Source organism: Brassica rapa, chromosome A09, assembly GCF_000309985.2.
Source record: "Brassica rapa cultivar Chiifu-401-42 chromosome A09, CAAS_Brap_v3.01, whole genome shotgun sequence".
NCBI lineage: Eukaryota > Viridiplantae > Streptophyta > Magnoliopsida > Brassicales > Brassicaceae > Brassica > Brassica rapa.
Genome location: NC_024803.2, coordinates 35,587,567 through 35,606,198, shown reverse-complemented (window position 1 = coordinate 35,606,198; position 18,632 = coordinate 35,587,567). Strand labels below are relative to the sequence as shown.

General features: G+C 38.9%; 5 protein-coding genes across 6 annotated transcripts; 2 read left to right on the top strand and 3 right to left on the bottom strand.

Annotated features, from left to right (window-relative positions):
- Nucleotides 1-933: 933 nt before the first annotated feature.
- Nucleotides 934-4,670, top strand: LOC103841521 (probable sodium/metabolite cotransporter BASS4, chloroplastic). Its single transcript, XM_009118066.3, has 14 exons — nt 934-1,263; nt 1,356-1,452; nt 1,534-1,641; nt 1,737-1,804; nt 2,033-2,111; nt 2,577-2,635; nt 2,729-2,797; nt 2,978-3,091; nt 3,240-3,261; nt 3,447-3,514; nt 3,791-3,876; nt 4,032-4,158; nt 4,229-4,330; nt 4,409-4,670. The coding sequence occupies exons 1-14, from the start codon at nt 1,093-1,095 to the stop codon at nt 4,487-4,489; spliced, it is 1,251 nt and encodes a 416-aa protein (XP_009116314.1). The 5' UTR covers nt 934-1,092; the 3' UTR covers nt 4,490-4,670.
- Nucleotides 4,671-4,802: 132 nt separating this feature from the next.
- LOC103841520 (eukaryotic translation initiation factor 3 subunit C) lies at nt 4,803-8,379 on the top strand. Its single transcript, XM_009118065.3, has 4 exons — nt 4,803-4,954; nt 5,082-5,138; nt 5,227-6,963; nt 7,265-8,379. The coding sequence occupies exons 2-4, from the start codon at nt 5,118-5,120 to the stop codon at nt 8,192-8,194; spliced, it is 2,688 nt and encodes an 895-aa protein (XP_009116313.2). The 5' UTR covers nt 4,803-4,954; nt 5,082-5,117; the 3' UTR covers nt 8,195-8,379.
- A 10-nt stretch (nt 8,380-8,389) lies between these two features.
- On the bottom strand, nt 8,390-12,210 carry LOC103841519 (leucine-rich repeat receptor-like protein kinase TDR). The gene is made up of 2 exons (XM_009118064.3): nt 8,857-12,210; nt 8,390-8,784 (listed from the first exon to the last, which is right to left on the bottom strand). The coding sequence occupies exons 1-2, from the start codon at nt 11,303-11,305 to the stop codon at nt 8,486-8,488; spliced, it is 2,748 nt and encodes a 915-aa protein (XP_009116312.1). The 5' UTR covers nt 11,306-12,210; the 3' UTR covers nt 8,390-8,485.
- Nucleotides 12,211-12,480: 270 nt separating this feature from the next.
- Nucleotides 12,481-14,723, bottom strand: LOC103841518 (biotin carboxyl carrier protein of acetyl-CoA carboxylase). Of its 2 annotated transcripts, XM_009118062.3 has the most exons (9): nt 14,461-14,723; nt 14,001-14,156; nt 13,830-13,900; nt 13,645-13,698; nt 13,258-13,530; nt 13,113-13,175; nt 12,967-13,035; nt 12,830-12,875; nt 12,481-12,742 (listed from the first exon to the last, which is right to left on the bottom strand). In XM_009118062.3, the coding sequence occupies exons 1-9, from the start codon at nt 14,492-14,494 to the stop codon at nt 12,675-12,677; spliced, it is 834 nt and encodes a 277-aa protein (XP_009116310.1). In that variant the 5' UTR covers nt 14,495-14,723; the 3' UTR covers nt 12,481-12,674. The 2 variants fall into 2 exon arrangements, with proteins under 2 accessions (XP_009116310.1, XP_009116311.1); XM_009118063.3 differs by lacking the exons at nt 13,830-13,900; nt 14,001-14,156; nt 14,461-14,723 and having other exon boundaries at nt 13,617-13,727.
- Nucleotides 14,724-14,839: 116 nt separating this feature from the next.
- On the bottom strand, nt 14,840-17,803 carry LOC103841517 (tRNA (guanine(37)-N1)-methyltransferase 1). The gene is made up of 11 exons (XM_009118061.3): nt 17,581-17,803; nt 17,341-17,438; nt 17,139-17,243; nt 17,004-17,066; nt 16,770-16,843; nt 16,213-16,678; nt 16,063-16,137; nt 15,829-15,972; nt 15,403-15,509; nt 15,216-15,290; nt 14,840-15,121 (listed from the first exon to the last, which is right to left on the bottom strand). The coding sequence occupies exons 1-11, from the start codon at nt 17,673-17,675 to the stop codon at nt 15,065-15,067; spliced, it is 1,359 nt and encodes a 452-aa protein (XP_009116309.1). The 5' UTR covers nt 17,676-17,803; the 3' UTR covers nt 14,840-15,064.
- Nucleotides 17,804-18,632: the final 829 nt, after the last annotated feature.

Sequence of the window (18,632 nt, the reverse complement as noted above, 5' to 3'; positions counted from 1 at the left end):
TTCAGCTTTAAACATACTTAATTAATTATTCATAGCATGATTAATTGGACCGTGTTAATTCTTTTAACCTATGCTATTTAATTAAGCATATACTTAAGATCAAACAGTCATATAAGAAAAGAAAAACATCATATATGACAAAATACAAAAACGTTCGGTGGTTTAGTGGAAACAACGCACTCTCCTGGTCCCATACCACTGGTTCAATCTATTCCCAGCCCGTTTTTAATTTGTTGTTTTTTTTTTTTCGTTAATGGTGTAAACGTAATTTCTTTATCTTCTTCCCTAGTCAAAATAGGTTACGCAGAAAAGAGTTTTACAGCCGCCATTGTTTTTTGGTGTAGAATCCATAGTACCGGATTTTAACCTATAGAAACCAAAAAAGTAAAAAAAAAATTGATGATTTTGATTTAGTGGCCGATTATGAGAAAGATAGCGATGTAATTCACCATGAATCTCATATCGAGATTTCAAGAGTAGAACTAGGTTTTTTTCAAAAAAAAAAAAAAGTAGAACTGGGTTTCTGCTACTGGGTTAAATCCTGAAAGTTTGAGTATTCATCAAAAATCAAAAATAATAATGTACTCATTTCTGCAGGAAGAAAGATAAAAAAAACGTAGATATAGTGGAAAGGGACAACGGCAATATCTAGTTTGTTGGAATAAAAAAATTTCAAAAAATACATAATTTAATTAAAAACATAGCTTAAAAATATTCTAGTGGCAGATATCTGTAAATATTGTTGAAACAGAAGGGCACCTCAAAAAAAAGGGTCTTCTGTTTTAATAGTATTGATATGATCAAATTTCAAGTTAAATATTTATAAAATTTTACAATCCACATAACTTTTTAAAAACTATCAATTCTTAAAATTCATCTCCTAATAACCTTTTTAAAAGAAATGACTTCAATTATCCTAAACCAAGTTTTTTCATTCCTTTCCAAAGTCCAAAATGACAAAGTGTCAACTAGTACAGTGCGATAACACTTGAATGCAGAATAAAGCAGCCACGCTTCGAAATAAAGATCTTATCTTTTTTTTTTTCTTTTTGCTCAGTATTTGACTCTTTAACTCTAACTCCGACTCTTCCAATGGCGACCATAGCTAGTATGCTGGCTTCAACCCAAAACCCATTCCCCTGCTTCCGTGAACCACTGTATCCAGGAAGCCGCTCCCTCGCATTCCGCCGCTACCTAGAGCCCTGCGGAAGAAGAACACCTACCGTTCCTAGATTCATCCGAGCTTGCCAACCTTCGGACAAGGTTCTCCATCACTATCCCCACTGAAAAGATCTAAACTTTGTGGAAAATGACTTTTTTTTTACTAGTTGGAGATTTTTTGTTTTGTTCAATAGGTAGGTGGTGATGGAGGAAGCGTCTCAGCTTCTGCTAAAAGTTACCATTTTGGGAATGAGTTGCTGAGTTTTGCTTCAGATAATTTCTTGCCTCTAGGTAAAATTACATTCTTCTTAAGCATTCTTTGTTTTTTTTTGCCTTACTTCTTGATGTGCAATGTGGGTTAATTGTTTACAGCTCTTGTTACTGGTGTGGGAATGGGCTTTGCAAACCCAACTCTTGGCTGTCTTGCAGACAAATACTCTCTTTCAAAGTTTAGCACATGTGGGATCTTTATTATCTCAGGTGATTCTATCATTGTGTTATGTACAATTTCTCTTTTTTTATGTTGATGTAGCTGATAAGTCCACAGTGTACTCATTCTCTGTGTTGTGGAGCAGGGTTGACTTTACGTACTGAAGCGATTGGTGCTGCTGTGAAAGGATGGCCTCTTGGTATCTTCGGTCTAGTATGTTCTTGTTTCCTGTTTAGCTTTCATACCTTCTCTGAATGGTTCATGTTTTCTCTAGTTCTAATAAGAGAATGTAATGAGTAAAAACCCTTTATTGCCCCCTATGTACTTTCCTTCAATCATGTTTTATGACTTGCAGAATGTTTGATCTTTTGGTAGTGATTTTCCTTAGCTTATGTTAGTTATATACTACATAATTAAGATTTGTCTCTCTTTTTTTTTCAGGCCTCTATTTTGTTGCTCACTCCATCCTTCTCAAGGCTAGTTATGCTATTCCAACTCCAACCTCAGGAGCTTGTTACAGGTCACTCTCTCTCTTCAACTTAGAATAAAGTAGAAACTCGAAAACATCATGCTCTTTCCTGATTGATACTGCTTTATACTGACTTGCGTTGGTTTACCGTAAGTAAATCTACAGTTTTGAGTTCATTTGTATCTGGTTTGATAGATAGCCACCAGTTTTACATGTACAACTAGTTTTAGTTTCTGAGACAGATTGATGATACTGGTTGACCAAAGAGCCAATTTCATTTCCTTTGTGATTTTGTATCCAACAGCATCCACATTGATGTCTTGTTTAGATCTTATTCAATTTCTATTTAAGAGTGACGGGCAGGAAAAACATTCAAGTTGCATAATATTAAATGCAACTTGATTAGTTAGTGCCCTATAGTCTTTTCTCTTGATACTTTATTCTTCAGTTAATCACTTAATTGATGCAGAGATTTGAGGACTCTAAACGTAACTATATCCTCATACCTATTTACAGGGCTAGGTATATTTTGCTGTATGCCAACCACCTTATCAAGTGGTGTTGCTCTCACTCACGTACTCAGTTTGATATATTTTTCCAATTCAATACTTTGTGCATAATTGTTTTTCTTGCGTTCTCCACTGACTTACCATGTTTCCAAAATTCAGCTTGCTGGGGGAAACTCTGCTCTTGCTCTGGCGGTGACTGTGGCATCCAACTTGTTAGGCATTTTAACTGTAAGTAAACATATTTTTCCTTTGAAACTAGGAGTTGCTCATGCTGAATCAAGGATAGTTCTAGTCATATTGCTTCCTGGTGTAATCGTTTCAAAATAGCATAGCGTCTCTGTATTTAAGAACAAGTTTTATGATTCCAGTCACTGATGCTAACATGATTGACTTAACCCATTTTGTCAGATTCCGTTTTGGGTATCAAGATACATAGCCGGAGGAGTAGGGGTTTCGTTTCCTACTGACCAACTATTCAGAAGTCTTATAGTTACTCTGTTAGTTCCTTTAATCATTGGCAAGGTGAGACCATCTTTCTGTGTGTCCTACCTTTTGTTATTGCAATGATGATTCCATTTCAGATTTTACTATTCAGTGGCGGTTGTTGCCAAAAGCTATTTTATCACTTAAGAGTGGGGCTTTGACATATTTGTGTGTTTATCTGTTATAGGTTATTCGGGAATCATTCAAAGGTGAGCCTCATGTCTTATCTCTTCCCTTTTTGGTGAAACTAATTGAATATATAAACTCTATGGTTAGTCATCTCAAATACTTTTTAAATGTGACACACACAAGTGATGCTAATGACACAAACCAATGAAAACAGTTAGCCACTTTAGTGTGACAATGAATCTCTTGTTGAAATGTGTGATTACAGGTTTCGCAAACTTTGTTGACAATAACCGCAAGCTCTTTTCGAGAATGAACGCAATCTGCCTCAGTTTGGTAAAGATTTCTAAACACTTTGTAGCAGGAATCTTAATGTTGACACTTCATTCGCCTGAAGTTAAAACTTTATCCTCACCTATAGCTTGAGAGTAAACTACTCCATGGAATTGATGTGCCTAATGCCATTCCAAAGCTTGAATCAAATAGTATAAATTATAAAATAGACCACTTCCTCTCACGCTACGTCAAATGGTTTGATTTCGTTATTGCATGTACCTGTTTTTTTTCTGGGGAGGAACTTGATAGTATGCTTATCTCGTGATACCATTTTAGGTGCCATGGATCCAAGTTAGCAGGTCAAGATCACTGCTACTATCCGTTGAGCCTAAGGTTTTTCTTGCCGCCATTGGCATTGGAATGTATGTATTCTTCTTTAACATGAATCGTTTTACTAATAACATGTTAAAGATAAGTGTTCTCTAGTTGTGTGGTTGGTTGTTAAGAACATCTGACTGGTTTGCTAGAAATTGGGAAACACACGTATTGACAGGAGAACCATTATGTCTTTCTACAGATTGCTGCATCTTTCTCTACTAGCATTCAATGCTCTTTCAATCCGCATCCTCTCAGGTCTTTCAGGTGATTATAATAGTAAGAACTCCAAAGGAAACGGCACAGCAGTTTTGCTCGTTGCAAGCCAGGTACTAACAAAATTTCACCGATCTGATCTCTTAATTTGAAAGTCATGGCTCGGTGTTTCCGTGTCTGTAGAAAACATTACCGGTAATGGTGGCGGTGGTGGAGCAGTTGCGTGGCGCATTTGGTGAACCAGGGCTTCTGGTTCTTCCTTGCGTAGCTGCACACTTAAACCAGGTTCAAAGTTGTATTGTCCCCCTTCCATTATGATACTTTTGTGTGCATACTCTTATTGTTTAACATACTTTTGTGTAGATCATGATTGATTCAATTCTTGTCAACGTATGGCTCCGGAAGAGTAATGCATCTTCTTCCACTGATGTAAAGACAGCTTAAGAAAGCGTGAGATAGAAGCTATGAAACCAATGTTGTGTTGAAGATCATGGAAGAGTTTGAGTCCTATTGTTTTGCAGATTCATTTGTATAAATTTTCTGAAACGTTGTAAAATTTATTGTATTGACTAATCAAAACCGTTTGTGATTAAAAATGTTAATTGTACAAAGCAATCCACAATTTCATAGATAATCCAACAAGCAGTAAAGAACAAAAGTAAATAATAAACCGGGCGGTTTGAGATATCAATTAGAATTACGGTTTATTAACTGCGCATAAAAACCAAGCCGACCGGTTAAGCTCCATCCAAGAACTACGTCGGTTTAATTCGTGACTAGAAAACCCTAATTCCAATTCATATATTAATAATCTCGAATCGAATACTTTCGACGGCTACCACTTATCTTCTTCACAGAGATTCTCATCAGGCATCTCTACCTTCGTTCATCTCCATCGTCTCCATTGAGGTACTCATTCCTTCTCTTTGATGTAAATCGATTCGATTTCTTCGTGTTAAAACTGTTGAGTAGTTCGAATCTGAATTTATATGATCGATTTGTATGTAATCTGCTCCTCTGGTTATGGTGTTCTCAGGTTTAAGCTCTCCTGCTAAAGAAGAAGAAGAAGAAGATGTCTCGTTTTTTCGCCCAGGTTTCCTTCTCGTTTCGCTACACATGAATCTCTCTCTCTTGTTAGATTCAGTTTCTCAATCGATTTCGTTTGCTATGCTCGTTCACAGGGTGGTAGTGACAGCGAGGATGAGAGCGATATCGAGGAAGAGATCCAGGAGGTTCAGAACAACGACATCAACAACCGTTACCTCCAGGATAACAGCGACGACGACGACGACACTGATACCAAACGTGTCATCAAGCCAACCAAGGACAAGCGTTTCGAGGAGATGACGCACACCGTTGAGCAGATGAAGAACGCTATGAAGATCAACGATTGGGTCAGTCTTCAGGAGAATTTCGACAAGGTCAACAAACAGCTTGAGAAAGTTATGAGGATCACTGAGGCTGTGAAGCCTCCCACCTTGTACATCAAGACGCTTGTGATGTTGGAGGATTTCTTGAACGAGGCCTTGGCTAATAAGGAGGCCAAGAAGAAGATGAGTCCTAGCAACTCCAAGGCCTTGAATGCGATGAGGCAGAAGCTGAAGAAGAACAATAAGCTGCACGAGGAGGAGATTAATAAGTATAGGGAGGCTCCGGAGGTTGAGGAGGAGAATGAGCCGGAAGATGAGGATGATGACGATGAGGAAGACGAGGATGAGGAAGACGATGATAGCAAAGAGGCTGTGACTGACGAGGAGGTGGATGAAACTACTGATACTCGCTGGGAGACGATGCTTAACAAGAAAGATAAGCAGATGGAGAAGCTGCTTAGTAAAGATCCTAAGGAGATCACTTGGGATTGGGTCAACCAGAAGTTTAAAGAGATTATGGCTGCTCGTGGGAGGAAGGGGACTGCTCGTTTTGACCTAGTTGATCAGCTTACACACTTGACGAAGATTGCCAAGACTCCTGCGCAGAAGCTCGAGATCTTGTTCAGCGTTATCTCAGCACAGTTTGATGTGAATCCAGGCCTCTCAGGACACATGCCTATCAAGGTTTGGAAGAAGTGCGTGCTCAACATGCTCACCATACTGGACATTCTTGTCAAGTACACTAACATCGTTGTGGACGACACAATCGAGCCTGAGGAGAACGAAACTTCCAAGCCAGCAGATTATGATGGAACAATTCGGGTCTGGGGAAATTTGGTTGCGTTCATTGAGCGGATTGACACTGAGTTTTTCAAGAGCTTGCAGTCAATTGATCCTCACACCCGTGAGTATGTTGAGAGACTGAGGGATGAGCCTATGTTCTTGGCCCTTGCTCAGAACATCCAAGATTACTTTGAGCGGATGGGTGATTTCAAAGCTGCTGCAAAGGTGGCCTTGAGACGTGTTGAGTCAATTTATTACAAGCCCCAGGAGGTTTATGAGGCTATGAGGAAGCTGGCTGAGTTGGTTGAAGAAGATGAAGAAGCTGAGGATGCCGAGGAGGAAAGTGGACCTATTTCTTCATTCATTGTTGTTCCAGAGGTTGTTCCCCGTAAGCCTACCTTCCCTGAGAGCGGCCGGGCAATGATGGATCTTCTTGTGTCCCTTATCTACAGAAATGGAGATGAGAGGACCAAGGCCCGTGCAATGCTATGTGATATCTATCACCATGCTTTGATGGACAACTTTGGGACTGCTAGAGACTTGTTGCTGATGAGTCATCTCCAAGACAACATTCAGCACATGGACATCTCAACACAGATCCTCTTTAACAGGACCATGGCGCAGCTTGGTCTTTGTGCCTTCCGTGTTGGAATGATCACTGAGTCCCATAGCTGCCTCTCCGAGCTGTACTCTGGTCAGAGAGTGAGGGAGTTGCTTGCCCAAGGTGTCTCGCAAAGTCGATATCATGAGAAGACACCCGAACAGGTAAATTTTCTTTTCTGTCATCTTCTGATACAAATAGAATGTGAAAAATGAATGAATTGCTTAATCATATAGTTCTGACTGAAGCATTACTACGAACACTATTAGTCTGACTTATCATATTGAGTATGCAGCAACTATTCAAATACCTGAGCTTCTAGTATATATTTTTTGCTGCATGGGTTCTGCATTTTGTTTCCTTTTCATACAAATCTGTTTTCTCTATTTCAACATGGATTCTTATGGTCATGTTGTCTCATTCAGTATTACTTATATGTGATATAAAAAACTCTTGATTTAACAGGAAAGGATGGAGAGGAGAAGACAAATGCCATACCACATGCACATAAACCTCGAGCTACTGGAGGCTGTTCATCTCATCGGTGCAATGCTACTTGAAGTCCCAAACATGGCAGCAAACTCGCTTGAAGCCAGGCGCAGAGTGATCAGCAAGAACTTCCGTCGCCTGCTTGAGATCAGCGAGAGGCAAGCGTTCAATGCACCACCTGAGAATGTACGTGATCACGTTATGGCAGCCACCAGAGCCCTGACCAAAGGAGATTTCCAGACCGCGTTTGAGGTTCTGAACTCTCTTGAGGTCTGGAGAATGCTCAAGAACCGTGACAGCATCCTCGAAATGGTCAAAGCTAGGATCAAAGAAGAAGCTCTAAGGACTTACCTATTCACTTACTCGAGCTCCTACGAGTCCCTAAGCCTTGAACAGCTGGCTAAGATGTTTGATGTCACTGAAGCACAGGTTCACAGCATTGTTAGCAAGATGATGATCAACGAAGAGCTTCACGCAAGCTGGGACCAGCCAACACGATGCATTGTCTTTCATGAAGTGCAACACAGCAGACTACAGTCGTTGGCTTTCCAGTTAACCGAGAAACTATCGGTTTTGGCAGAAAGTAACGAAAGGGCAATGGAAGCAAGAACCGGTGGAGGTGGTCTTGATCTGAGCTCAAGAAGAAGGGACAACAATCAGGACTATGCAGGAGCAGCATCAGGTGGTGGGAGATGGCAGGACAACAACATGAGTTCTGGATATGGAGGAAGACAAGGTAACAACAGATCTGGATATGGAGGAAGACCAGGACAACCTAGAGACTGGTCGGGCCAGAACCGAGGTGGAGGATATGCATCAAGAGCTGGCTCAGGAAACAGAGGTGGTGGAATGCAAATGGATGGCTCAACCCGTATGGTGAGTCTTAACCGAGGTGTTCGCACTTAAAGAAGTTTTCTCCAGATAGTGTTGGTTTCTTTTTAAGACCTTTTTGTTTAAGTTTTTTTTTTTTGTTTGTCGTCGGTTAAAGTTTGGATCTGTCTTTAATAATTTTGCTTCAGAACTTTAAATTACTTTGTTTTGTTTCAGAGTTGAACATTATTGTTTCTATTCAAACTCAGTTTTAATAGTAACACCAAGGCATTAATACAAGAACAACATCATCAATATAACATATGGTTCAAACAAAGAACTAAAGACGTCACACAATACTATATAAAGGGAAACTATCTGCAGTAGCTATTTAATCCTACTACTATGTGATTCAGATAAAAATCTGAGTGCATCTTCCATGGAGGGACGGTCAGAGTGGTTACTTGATATGCATAGAAGTGCGACCTCAACGACTCTTTTAACTTCTTGTTCAACAACATTTTCGTTTTCGGCGTATACTTCTCGTAGAAGAACATCCTTAGGCTTGTTATGTACCAATCTACCTGCATCCCTCAGCTTACCATTTGATAAGATCTCCAAAACAAGCTCTCCAAAGCTGTAAACGTCCTTTTGCTGCTCTGCTCGTATCACATCGTTCATCTGATCTGCATTTTTAGAGAGTTTAGTGTTAGAAACTACTATAGTTAATGCTAAAAAATTTCGTCATGGTTAGTTACCTGAAGAGACCAAGCCTTTGTTCAAGTGTAACATGTACTTGAACCCAAACTCACCCAAGCAAGGCTCCATGTTATTATCATCATTGAACAAAACGTTACTCGACTTCAAATCACCATGTGGAATTGGAGGGTAACATTCATGGTGAAGGAAGCAAAGTCCCTTTGCAACTCCACTGATGATCCTCTTCTTAGTAACCCAATCTCTCTTCTTTGTCCTCATCTTCTCAGCCAGAGTCCTGGTATGCAGATTATTATTATCATACAACACATACACAAGATGGTTGTTGTAACAAAACCCAAGCAACCTAACAAGGTTCACATGTCTTGCATTCCCCATCTGCGTTAAAACCTTCAACACAACACCTCTCTTCTTGCCTTGAAGCTCTATTTTCCTCACTGTGACTGTGATTCCTGTTGGTAGAACTGCTTTGCACATAGAGGATGATACTTGTGGAGGCTCTTCAGGTGAACCAAAGCTTCTCAAAACATCATCTGCTGTGAAATGAGGGAGACCAGAGAAAGACACCATCTTCCACCTCCCTGAACTTCTATAACGAACATAGTACAACCCCAAAGTTCCAGCTACTATTATTACAAAGGAAACTAGACAAGCCACCAGAACAGACACAAGCTTTCTTGAACTGTAAGCAGCACATGGCTTCAAAGGAAGTCCACACAAGTTTGCATTCCCTTCATATGCTTCTTTCCCCATTGATCTAAACACTTTGTCAGAAGGGATGGAACCAGCCAAGTTGTTGTCTGATAAATCCAAGACTTTCAGATGTGGAAGCTTTGCTAGTTCCTCAGGAACACCACCTGCAATGATGTTTCCAGCTAAATCCATCTTGTAAAGAGACCGGCAAGAGAAGACAGACGGTGCTATAGTCCCTGATATGTTGTTGTTACTCAGCTCAATAACAGTGATGGACTTGCATGATGACTCAAACTCAGGGAGAGTGCCGGAGATACCGCAAGAGGAGGCAGAGAAGTTGCGAAGACGCGGCAAAGACCAAATCTCCGGTAATAGTTTGCCTCCCAACTCAGGGTTATGTGAGATATTGAAGTACTCAAGCTTTCTAGCTTTGGAGATATCTTGAGGAACCCCTCCAGTGAGTTTGTTTCTAGAGAGGTCTATGTAAGAGATATCAGGAAGCTGGCTAAAGCTAAAAGGTATCACACCAGAGAAGGCATTATCTTCGAGCCGGATACGAACAAGAGCTGAACAATTAGTGAGTGATGGCGACAGAGTCCCAGTGAAGTTATTGGAGAAGAGCATGAGCTTGTAAAGAAAGCCTCTTGAGCAAATGCCTTGTGGGATCTCTCCTTGGAAACTGTTGGTGGAGACATCAACCCATCTAAGGTTAGAGTTCATCCCTAAACTCTTTGGAAGTGAACCAGAGAAGTAATTGTTCCATATGAAGAGAGTATCCAAAGAAGGAAGCTGAGCTATTCCTTCAGGGAGAGTCCCACTCATCTCATTGTACATAAGACTCAACAGCTTAAGATTCTTTAACTCCGCAAAGCTCTCAGGTATGGTCCCAGAGAGATGATTGTCTGAAAGGTCTAAGTTAACAAGAGAAGTGATGCTTCCAAGCTCCCAAGGGATGGAACCAGAGAGATGGTTCCTGAAGAGGAACAATGACTCAAGCTTGGTTAAGTTGCTGAAATGCTTTGGTAAGAAGCCAGAGAGGTTGGCTCCAGCTATGTCTAAGTACTTGAGCTCACTCATGAAGCCTATCTGCCAAGGGATCACTCCTTGGTAAGAGTTGTAACCAATCTCCATGTGAGTCATACTCTTCAAACCCCCAAGCTCTTTAGGTATGTGACCACTGAGTAAGTTCCCACCTAAATGAAGAAACTCTAGGCTCTTGAAAGAACCGTATTGAGCAGGGATCGAACCTGTGAAGTAGCTTCCAGCGAGGTTCAGCACCTTGAGACTCTCCAGGAGAGGGAGATCGGTTGGTAAGGAGCCTGTGAAGCTGTTGCTCAAGGCGTTTAGGATGGTGAGGCTTTTGAGGGAGGAGGCACCGTTTGGGAAAGGGCCTGAGAAGTTGTTTAGGCTTATGTCGAGGCTTCTGAGGGTTGTGAGGTTGAAGATCTCTTGTGGGAGCGAGCCTGAGAAGGAGTTGTCGCTGATGTTGAGCTCGAGGAGGTCGGTGAAGGCGGTGAGTAGAGTGGCTGGGAAGGTTCCGGAGAGGCTTTTGGAGGAGAGGTTGATGGAGATGACTGAGGTTGAGTTTTGGTTGCAGAGGATGCCGGACCAGGAGCAGGAGGGGACTGGTTTGGTGTTGGAGTTGAGGGACCAGTCTTGTAAGGTGTTGGAGTTGTCGGTGAGTAGTGATTTTAAGGTGAGGAGGGAGTCTGTTTGAGGGTCAGCTGCTTGTGCAAGTGAAGTGAAGAAGAGGAGGAAGAGATGGAAGTAAGCATAGAGTTTACAGTTAGACTCCATTGGAGTTGGGAGAAGAGAGAGATCTGTGAGGAAAGAAAAGTGAAAGGAGAAACAAGAAGATCACAGAAATGAATAAAGAAGAATCTGACAGTGGAAGAAGAGAGACGAAAAGAAAGAAAGTTGTGTGTGTGTGGGGAAGTGTGTTGCTGCTCTTTAGTGAAAAAGCTGTGGCCTCATTGATTGTTTTATTTGTTTATTACTAGATTTTTCAAATCATTTGGTCAAAAGGTAAAATGTTTATTACTTAAATGTATACGTTGGAAGATGTAACTTAAACACCCACATATGAGAACAAACAAACAAACAAACACAAAGTCTTATCGTTGAAAGCACTGCTCTTCATGTCTTTGATCTCCACTTTAAATGTCCTTTTGATTAGATAAGCATCCTGTGAGAAAAAAAAGGATCTTCTTCTGCTCTAAGTACAAGGATAAAAGAATAAAAGAATTTGTGTCATACAATCAATCATCAAAATGATGCTTCTCTATGTTCATGTGTTATCATCAGAGGTGAATAAGCATATAATTACTTTTGGAACAGATAGTAAGTTTTCTAAAATGCAGCTGGGACAATAAACATTGAAAGAACTTTATAAAAAGATGAGTCCACCATCCATTGCTGCATCAGTGCAGTGTATTTTTACAAGAATATGTCAATATGATATGACAAGAGTAGCTACAAGTATTTGATATCCGGCTCACAACATTTTGCAGGTACTGAGTAAATAGATAGCATATTCAGGTGTATATATATTTAAACGTTAGAGAACTCAATGAACTACCCCCATATCTGGAAGTTACCTAACCAGAAACTGATATTAAATCACATTAAAGGCCTTCAAAGTATTCTTCAATTGGTACCTAAGATCAACGTATATGTACTGCACAGAAAGAAAATGCTCTCTCTTTATCAATAAGCCTCGTTGATAAAGCCTTTTAACTCCAAAAAAAGAAAGCAGCGTACAAGTTGCTAAATAAAGCATAACAGATTCGCCAAAACTTTTGTGGATCTTCCACTACTTATGGCCAGCTAAGAGTATTTTTCAACTAGAGAATCTTATAGCTTCTCATCATCCTAGATACAAACATACAACTTACCAAAAGAGTGAAGTTATATGCTCATTTCAACAATCTATAGTTTTTTTTCTCTTGTGCAGAAAATAAGATAATCCATACTAAGACGAACCAAAATCCAAAGAGTGACAAAAAAACAATATAGCTGCGTCACATGTTCAGGAATTAGATCTCCACACAAATCATGATCAAGATGAAGATCAAAATAGAATCTCAAGCTCTTTGCAATCAGCCGAATACATACTCCATAAAAGAAAGATAAGAGAAGATGAAAGAGTACAGTCTCCGGATGAGTATCACTGGATGTTGATATCATGGAACGATGGCAAGACGGCAACCAGAGGCTCCCCATAACCTACAGAGTCTGTTCACATAAACCATGAAAAGTTATTGGGACCATTTCTCAAAAGTGAGAAGATTTTGAATACACAGAACGTTCTCTCTTTTTTACCTCCATCATCTGAAAGAAGCTTGAGAACTTCCCCAGCTACATCTGACTGTTTCCATAAATAGCAAAGATCGATGAGAGTCCAATATGATAGTTTCAAAGAAGAGACATGGATACATTAGTTTAAAAGCTTATATTACCGTTACTGGAAGTTCTTTTCCCAACTGATGTAAGTATCCAATCACTTGACCTTCCTTTATTGCATCACCCTGCACGAAAAATCATTTGCTAAAGATTAGGACAATCTTTGATCTTTTATTTTTAAATGAATCTCGAGTCGTTTTACCTCTTTACAGGTAGGACCTTGTTTCTTTCCTTTTACAGTCCTACTTCTCTGAAACTTACCCACCTTTTACCAAGAGAAGAAACAAGATTACAGATCAAAAAAAGACAAAACAAAGATCAAAAAGAATATGAAAGCATTTACTTACTGACGGAGATGTGACTAGAACATAGTTGTTAGATCCAGCTGCCTCCAAAGCAGCCAGCTTTGATGATTTTCGGTATGCAGCATTTATGAACGGAGACACTTTCTCAGAGGCAGGTTTTGCTTTGGATGGGCTAGCATCAGCAGAAGCAGACACTGATTTGTTCATGGGCTCAGAAGGAATCGGGGGAGCTACAGATGGAGAAATATCAGGCACGGGAATGGGAGTTTCGGCCAGTCCAATCTTCCGCTTAAGGTTCATCTCAAAATCTCCAACCTATAAGTGAAAGAAAGCATCAGAGAGAGGATTGATACATTGTTGAAACCTACGTTACAGTATCAGAGCCACAAGTAAAATAAGACGGGAATGCAGTAGTGAGAGGAGTCTTGCCTTGAGTTTGAGCACAGCAACCTCAGTCTCATCACACATCTCGTGAACCAGTGCCTGTAACATAACATTAAAAAGTCATCTAACTACAATATATAAAGAAGCCCTGACTAACAAAAATTAGTCAAAAATCAGCTCCTAGAAACCTAACATGTACTAAATCTCTAAAGAAAAGCAAAAGAACAAACCTCAACTTCTTTAGGGAAAGTTGTTCTTCGAACAGTTTTAGTTTTAGTCCCGTTTGAGGCATCAGATGATTCTACAATATCAAAGATTTTCCAGTTTAAACATCACACTGTGTATAGTCTGTCTCCAAGATGATGAAGAACAAAGAATGGTGAAAGATATAATAAACTCACCATCAGTTTTGGTTGTTGTTGTTGAAGATTTAGAGGAGTCTGCACGCAACACAAGCATGTTCCTGTTGAACAAACTCCACCGTGGGACACAAGAATTACCAGAGGGAGACCAGTTACCAGAAAGGGAGTGAACATTTACGGCGGATCCTAAACTCTCTGTAATAATAAAACCATAGAGTTAAAGAGTCTAAAATCCACTTTCTTCTTCTTCTAATTGCAAAACACCTAAATAACTAGCAGTGGAGACGAAACTGTATACAAATCAGACAGAACGGATCCGAACCAGCGATATCAGATCTATCAAACAAGACATAAGTAAGATAGGATAAAAAGAACTAGACTGCTAACTGACAGGTCGGATTAATACATTTCACTCATGTTCCCTCCATTTCTAGTTTTTTTTTTCTTCTAAATGCTCAAACCAACATGAAAAACAAATCAGTAAAAGAGAGAGACTCACGACGGAGAGATCCGAGAGCTGCAGAAGACTCCATTGGGAAGAACAAGGCAGCGAGCGAGGGAGCTAGAGAGAGAGAGAGCACAAAGGATAAAAGGTGGGGGGTGGTGGTTAGATAAAAGCTAAGATGGCAGTTGGGGTTGGTTTGGTCACTTTTTAATTCTTGAGCGGCTCTCTCTTCTCTTTGGTAACTCCGTCCTAGGCAGCTACCATCTATCACTCGCTCACTATTGTAAGCTAACCTGCGCCTCAATTTATAAGCGTACTCTAGTTAGTGTTCACATCCTTCACTGATGGATATGCGACCGTTTATACTATTTTTTACAGAAGTACAGATGTCTTCTCTCAAATTGTTTCTTTGTAATTATTTTCGCTTTCGTGATAAGAACCTTCATATTTCTGTTAACTTAAGGGGATCATGTGCCATAGTCAATTAACAAACAACACTGTGATTAGTGTAAAAGGTAAACAAGGTAAAGGAAATGACACATCTCTTGCACAGAATGGATTCAAACTACTAAACATCTTTGAAAGATAATAAAGACTCATCAAATGAAACAAAAAGATTCCAACGGATGTTTTTGCCAGCTTCACTCAAATGTCTGTTTCAGTCTTCTTCCATCAAGCATGCTTCAGGCAGTCTAAAGCTTAGGCAAAACATCGCCTGCAACCAAACACAACAAAAAGTTTCATCTCAGTAGCTACACATGATACATTTGAGTATTCTACAACAGGACAATGGGGATGGATCTTCTTACCTTGTTTGGAGCAACATCTCTGACCTTGTGGAAGACAGGGTCTTCTATATGGAACTTCAAAGCACTTTCAGCTTCCTTCATTACATTACAAAAGCTCTACTTTAGATTCCAAGAGGCATTCAGAAAATATGAAATCAGAGATGCAATAACAAAGAAACCATAGTTAGAGTCGGTGGTTGATTCTTACTGCAATGATAGACTCTGTGGTTTCGCTTGCACGAATGAAACAGTAGCAATGGATTAAAGGAAGAGGTCCTTTCCAATACTTCCTTTGAATGACTTTACTGAAAGCATCTGCAAACAACACAAAAAATTACAGACCCAATTACGCGTTAGAGAATAAGAAAAGAACAATGATTTCCTTTATTACTTAACTAGAACCTACCAACATCTCACAAAAAAAAAAAACAAATTAATTAACATTCAAACAAAGCCTTAATGCATGATGCATCTCCTGTTTTTATTGATCCTAGTCCTAATTATTTTGTTGATGTTACACTGGAATTGATAAAACTCTCTTCTCACACTAAAACAGACTCAACATGCTTACGTGAAAGAACACAAGACTATATAGTCCCAAAATTAGAAGAAGCTAGAAGCATTGGTAGCATACCGAGAAACTGCAAGGCAGAAGCTGGAAGGTTCATAATAACATGGTCTATATGTTCCCATGGCTTTGCGATTGGAAGCACAGTTTGTTTCAACCTCTTCTTTGCGTTTCCTTCTACAGTCTTGCAGTCTTTCCCTACCCCATTCTCTGCATTCAATTAACGTCTCAATAATGATTCCCAAGAGGCACTATCAACTGTTATAATGTCTTGAAAAAACCTTCAGAAACATTCCTTACCTGTCTCTGAAACACCAGATGGCTTCTTATTAGCACCAACAGGCTCCTCTCTGTTAATTCCAGCCTTCGTCTCTTCTACATTAGTTTAACCAACCGTCAAAATTATACTAACTGTAATGCCAAAAACTTAGTGTAAATCAAAAGAAGTACCTTCTTCACTAGCTACTCCTTCCTTTGTTTTGTTATCACCACCATCAGAGACCTTCATCAACTGAGAAATGAATTTTCTAGCATCCATATTGTGCACGCAGACCAACTCATCAACCTTATTGAACTGCGCATTGATCTTCAAGTACCGAACACTATCCGGATTCAAATCATTTGCATAAACAAAGCAGCCCTTCTGTGCAGCTGGAATAGCAAAAGGTCCTATCCCAGCAAACATATCACACACAGTCTCTCCAGGTTTAAACAGAGACGTAAGACGCATGTGCTCATGCTCCAGTCTCGAGTTCCAATAAACAAGGCTGTAGTCCAGCTTGAATCTCGCCCCGTACTGCTTTACTTCTGTTTCCATCCCACTTTCTCCGGCTAACACTTCAAACTTCGGCACTCGGAACTCGTTGGAGATGGTCCCGACCTTGTTGACAATTGTCTTGATCCTTGGATAGTTTTTCTACAAAATGTAAAAAAGATCAAGTAGAAACATCAGACTTCTTTGCTGTCATGGCACGGAGATGTCATGAGAGGAAGGTCAGATAACTTACATCATAGATAACCTTTGCTATCACGTCTTTGAATGGGAGGAGCTCGTCGTGTAGATTTAAGTGGGCTATATGACCTGCACATAATATGCAAAGAGAATGTTGGTTCTCATGAGAGAGTCAATCTCTATGATGCTTTGAAACTTAGCAAGAACATGTACCCATTATCTTTAGACAGAAAACTGCTAAACTCATGTAAACAATGTTCTTGGAAGTAGACAGAAAGTTAATACTTAACTATGGTTTCAAAAGATGAAGGTATGTCCACTCCATCTGGCAGTATCTTCTTCAATATTTGATCTGCGAGTTTAAGACCAATATCAGAAAGGTTTCAAAACACCTAACAGGATTCTAATGAATGGGTTGTCTTACCTGCACTCCAATAGGAATAGCCAAGAGTAACAGAATGAGGAACTACTTCAACTTCACTTAGTTTCTTAAGCTGGTTTAGTTTTTCATCTGGTATCTCAGACAAGTCTGTCCTATAACAAAAAGAGCTTTGGTTAATACTAATAATCACGCCACTTTCCACCATCGACTAAAACACGTTCCCAGATAAAAGAACAAAACTTACCAGCACTTTTAACACTTTCCGACAGTATCACCAAACGAGTCTTTTCATAACCAGATTCTTCAGTGATGGGTTTAATCCGAGGCATGTTGAGCATGTATCTACAAGTTTCTCACAACCAATTAGATCAAAAACGCAATTCAATCAAAGGGTTCCTACAAGATTGATTCTTTTTGAAGCTTGAGATTATCCTTAGCATAAAGATCGAATCTTTAGGAGTGTGTAGAGGTGAAGAAAACGTACCCGTTGAGTATCCGAGTTGCACTTTTACAGAGTTCACGGGGAATCCGAAGAGCCCACAGCTTGAGATTGACATCGAACTTGCTTTCATCCAACATTCTGTTCCAGGTATCAAGAAGACTACTAGAGGAAGAGATGAAGAAATCGGCTGAACAAAAGAACGACCAGACCGGACACGTGCGTAAGTGAAGCCGTAGCTGTTCTGTCTTTTAGGGTTTGATTAAAAAAAAAAATTGATCTAAAAGGAAAATTCGTTTTACAAAATTACACTCGACTCCATGAATTTTCCTTTTTTTTTTATCTCATTGTACTCTAAATAATAGTTTTCACAATTTCAAGAACTTTGTAAATATAATTATGCATTAAGAATAATTGATATTGTTTAAAAATATATCTATATTATTATTTATTATTATTATTTACGAAATAATTTTGCTGATTTGTCATTTACTTTATAATTTTAAAATAAATTATTAGTTTAACTAATATTATTGTAAAATTTTATTTAATATATATTTATTATGATGTATACCGTTATATTTTTTTTTTGGCTTAACGTCTCTCCACCAATAAATTTTTTTTCATAACAATACTGTCAACAAAAAAAAAACATATTGTTTCTTTGTCTAACTAATTTAATAATTTAGATTTAAATAAAATATTATTAAAATTAAAATTTACTGGATATTTATACTCTTTTTTTGTCAACTAGATATATATATACTATTTATATTTCACAAAATAGTAGTTTTGAAATTTCTATTTGTTTCACAAAGATAGTGTATAACTTTATATTTTATTTACTCATTCTTCATATTAATTAAAAAGATTCTACATAATAATAATTTGATTTATAAATTATGTATTAAATTAAAATTATTTTGGTATTGTAAAATTTGTTATTAAAACTAAAATGAGTAAAAATTCTAAAACTATATTCGTGAAACGGTGAAAAAAATTATTAATGCATGAAGTGCTGACCACTATCTAGAATTACAATATTTAAAATGAGTTTATATATGTAATTTATTAATTTGTATAACTAGAATAAGTTT

Excerpts from the sequence above, each read along its gene's own strand:
- LOC103841520 (XM_009118065.3), top strand. The coding sequence starts at position 5,118 with ATGTCTCGTTTTTTCGCCCAG. Across the intron at positions 5,139-5,226 it reads TGTCTCGTTTTTTCGCCCAG|GGTGGTAGTGACAGCGAGGA; the intron begins GTTTCCTTCTCG and ends GCTCGTTCACAG. Across the intron at positions 6,964-7,264 it reads ATGAGAAGACACCCGAACAG|GAAAGGATGGAGAGGAGAAG; the intron begins GTAAATTTTCTT and ends TTGATTTAACAG.
- LOC103841518 (XM_009118062.3), bottom strand. The coding sequence starts at position 14,494 with ATGGAGTCTTCTGCAGCTCTCGGATCTCTCCGTC. Across the intron at positions 13,531-13,644 it reads TTGCTGTGCTCAAACTCAAG|GTTGGAGATTTTGAGATGAA; the intron begins GCAAGACTCCTC and ends TTTCACTTATAG. Across the intron at positions 12,876-12,966 it reads GAAAAGAACTTCCAGTAACG|TCAGATGTAGCTGGGGAAGT; the intron begins GTAATATAAGCT and ends TTATGGAAACAG.
- LOC103841519 (XM_009118064.3), bottom strand. The coding sequence starts at position 11,305 with ATGGAGTCTAACTGTAAACTCTATGCTTACTTCCATCTCTTCCTCCTC. Across the intron at positions 8,785-8,856 it reads CAAAGGCTTGGTCTCTTCAG|ATCAGATGAACGATGTGATA; the intron begins GTAACTAACCAT and ends CTAAAAATGCAG.
- LOC103841517 (XM_009118061.3), bottom strand. The coding sequence starts at position 17,675 with ATGTTGGATGAAAGCAAGTTCGATGTCAATCTCAAGCTGTGGGCTCTT. Across the intron at positions 17,244-17,340 it reads GGAAAGTGTTAAAAGTGCTG|ACTTGTCTGAGATACCAGAT; the intron begins GTAAGTTTTGTT and ends GTTATAGGACAG. Across the intron at positions 15,291-15,402 it reads CCACAGAGTCTATCATTGCA|GAAGCTGAAAGTGCTTTGAA; the intron begins GTAAGAATCAAC and ends AATGTAATGAAG.
- LOC103841521 (XM_009118066.3), top strand. The coding sequence starts at position 1,093 with ATGGCGACCATAGCTAGTATGCTGGCTTCAACCCAAAACCCATTCCCC. Across the intron at positions 1,264-1,355 it reads CTTGCCAACCTTCGGACAAG|GTAGGTGGTGATGGAGGAAG; the intron begins GTTCTCCATCAC and ends TTTGTTCAATAG. Across the intron at positions 2,112-2,576 it reads ACCTCAGGAGCTTGTTACAG|GGCTAGGTATATTTTGCTGT; the intron begins GTCACTCTCTCT and ends ACCTATTTACAG.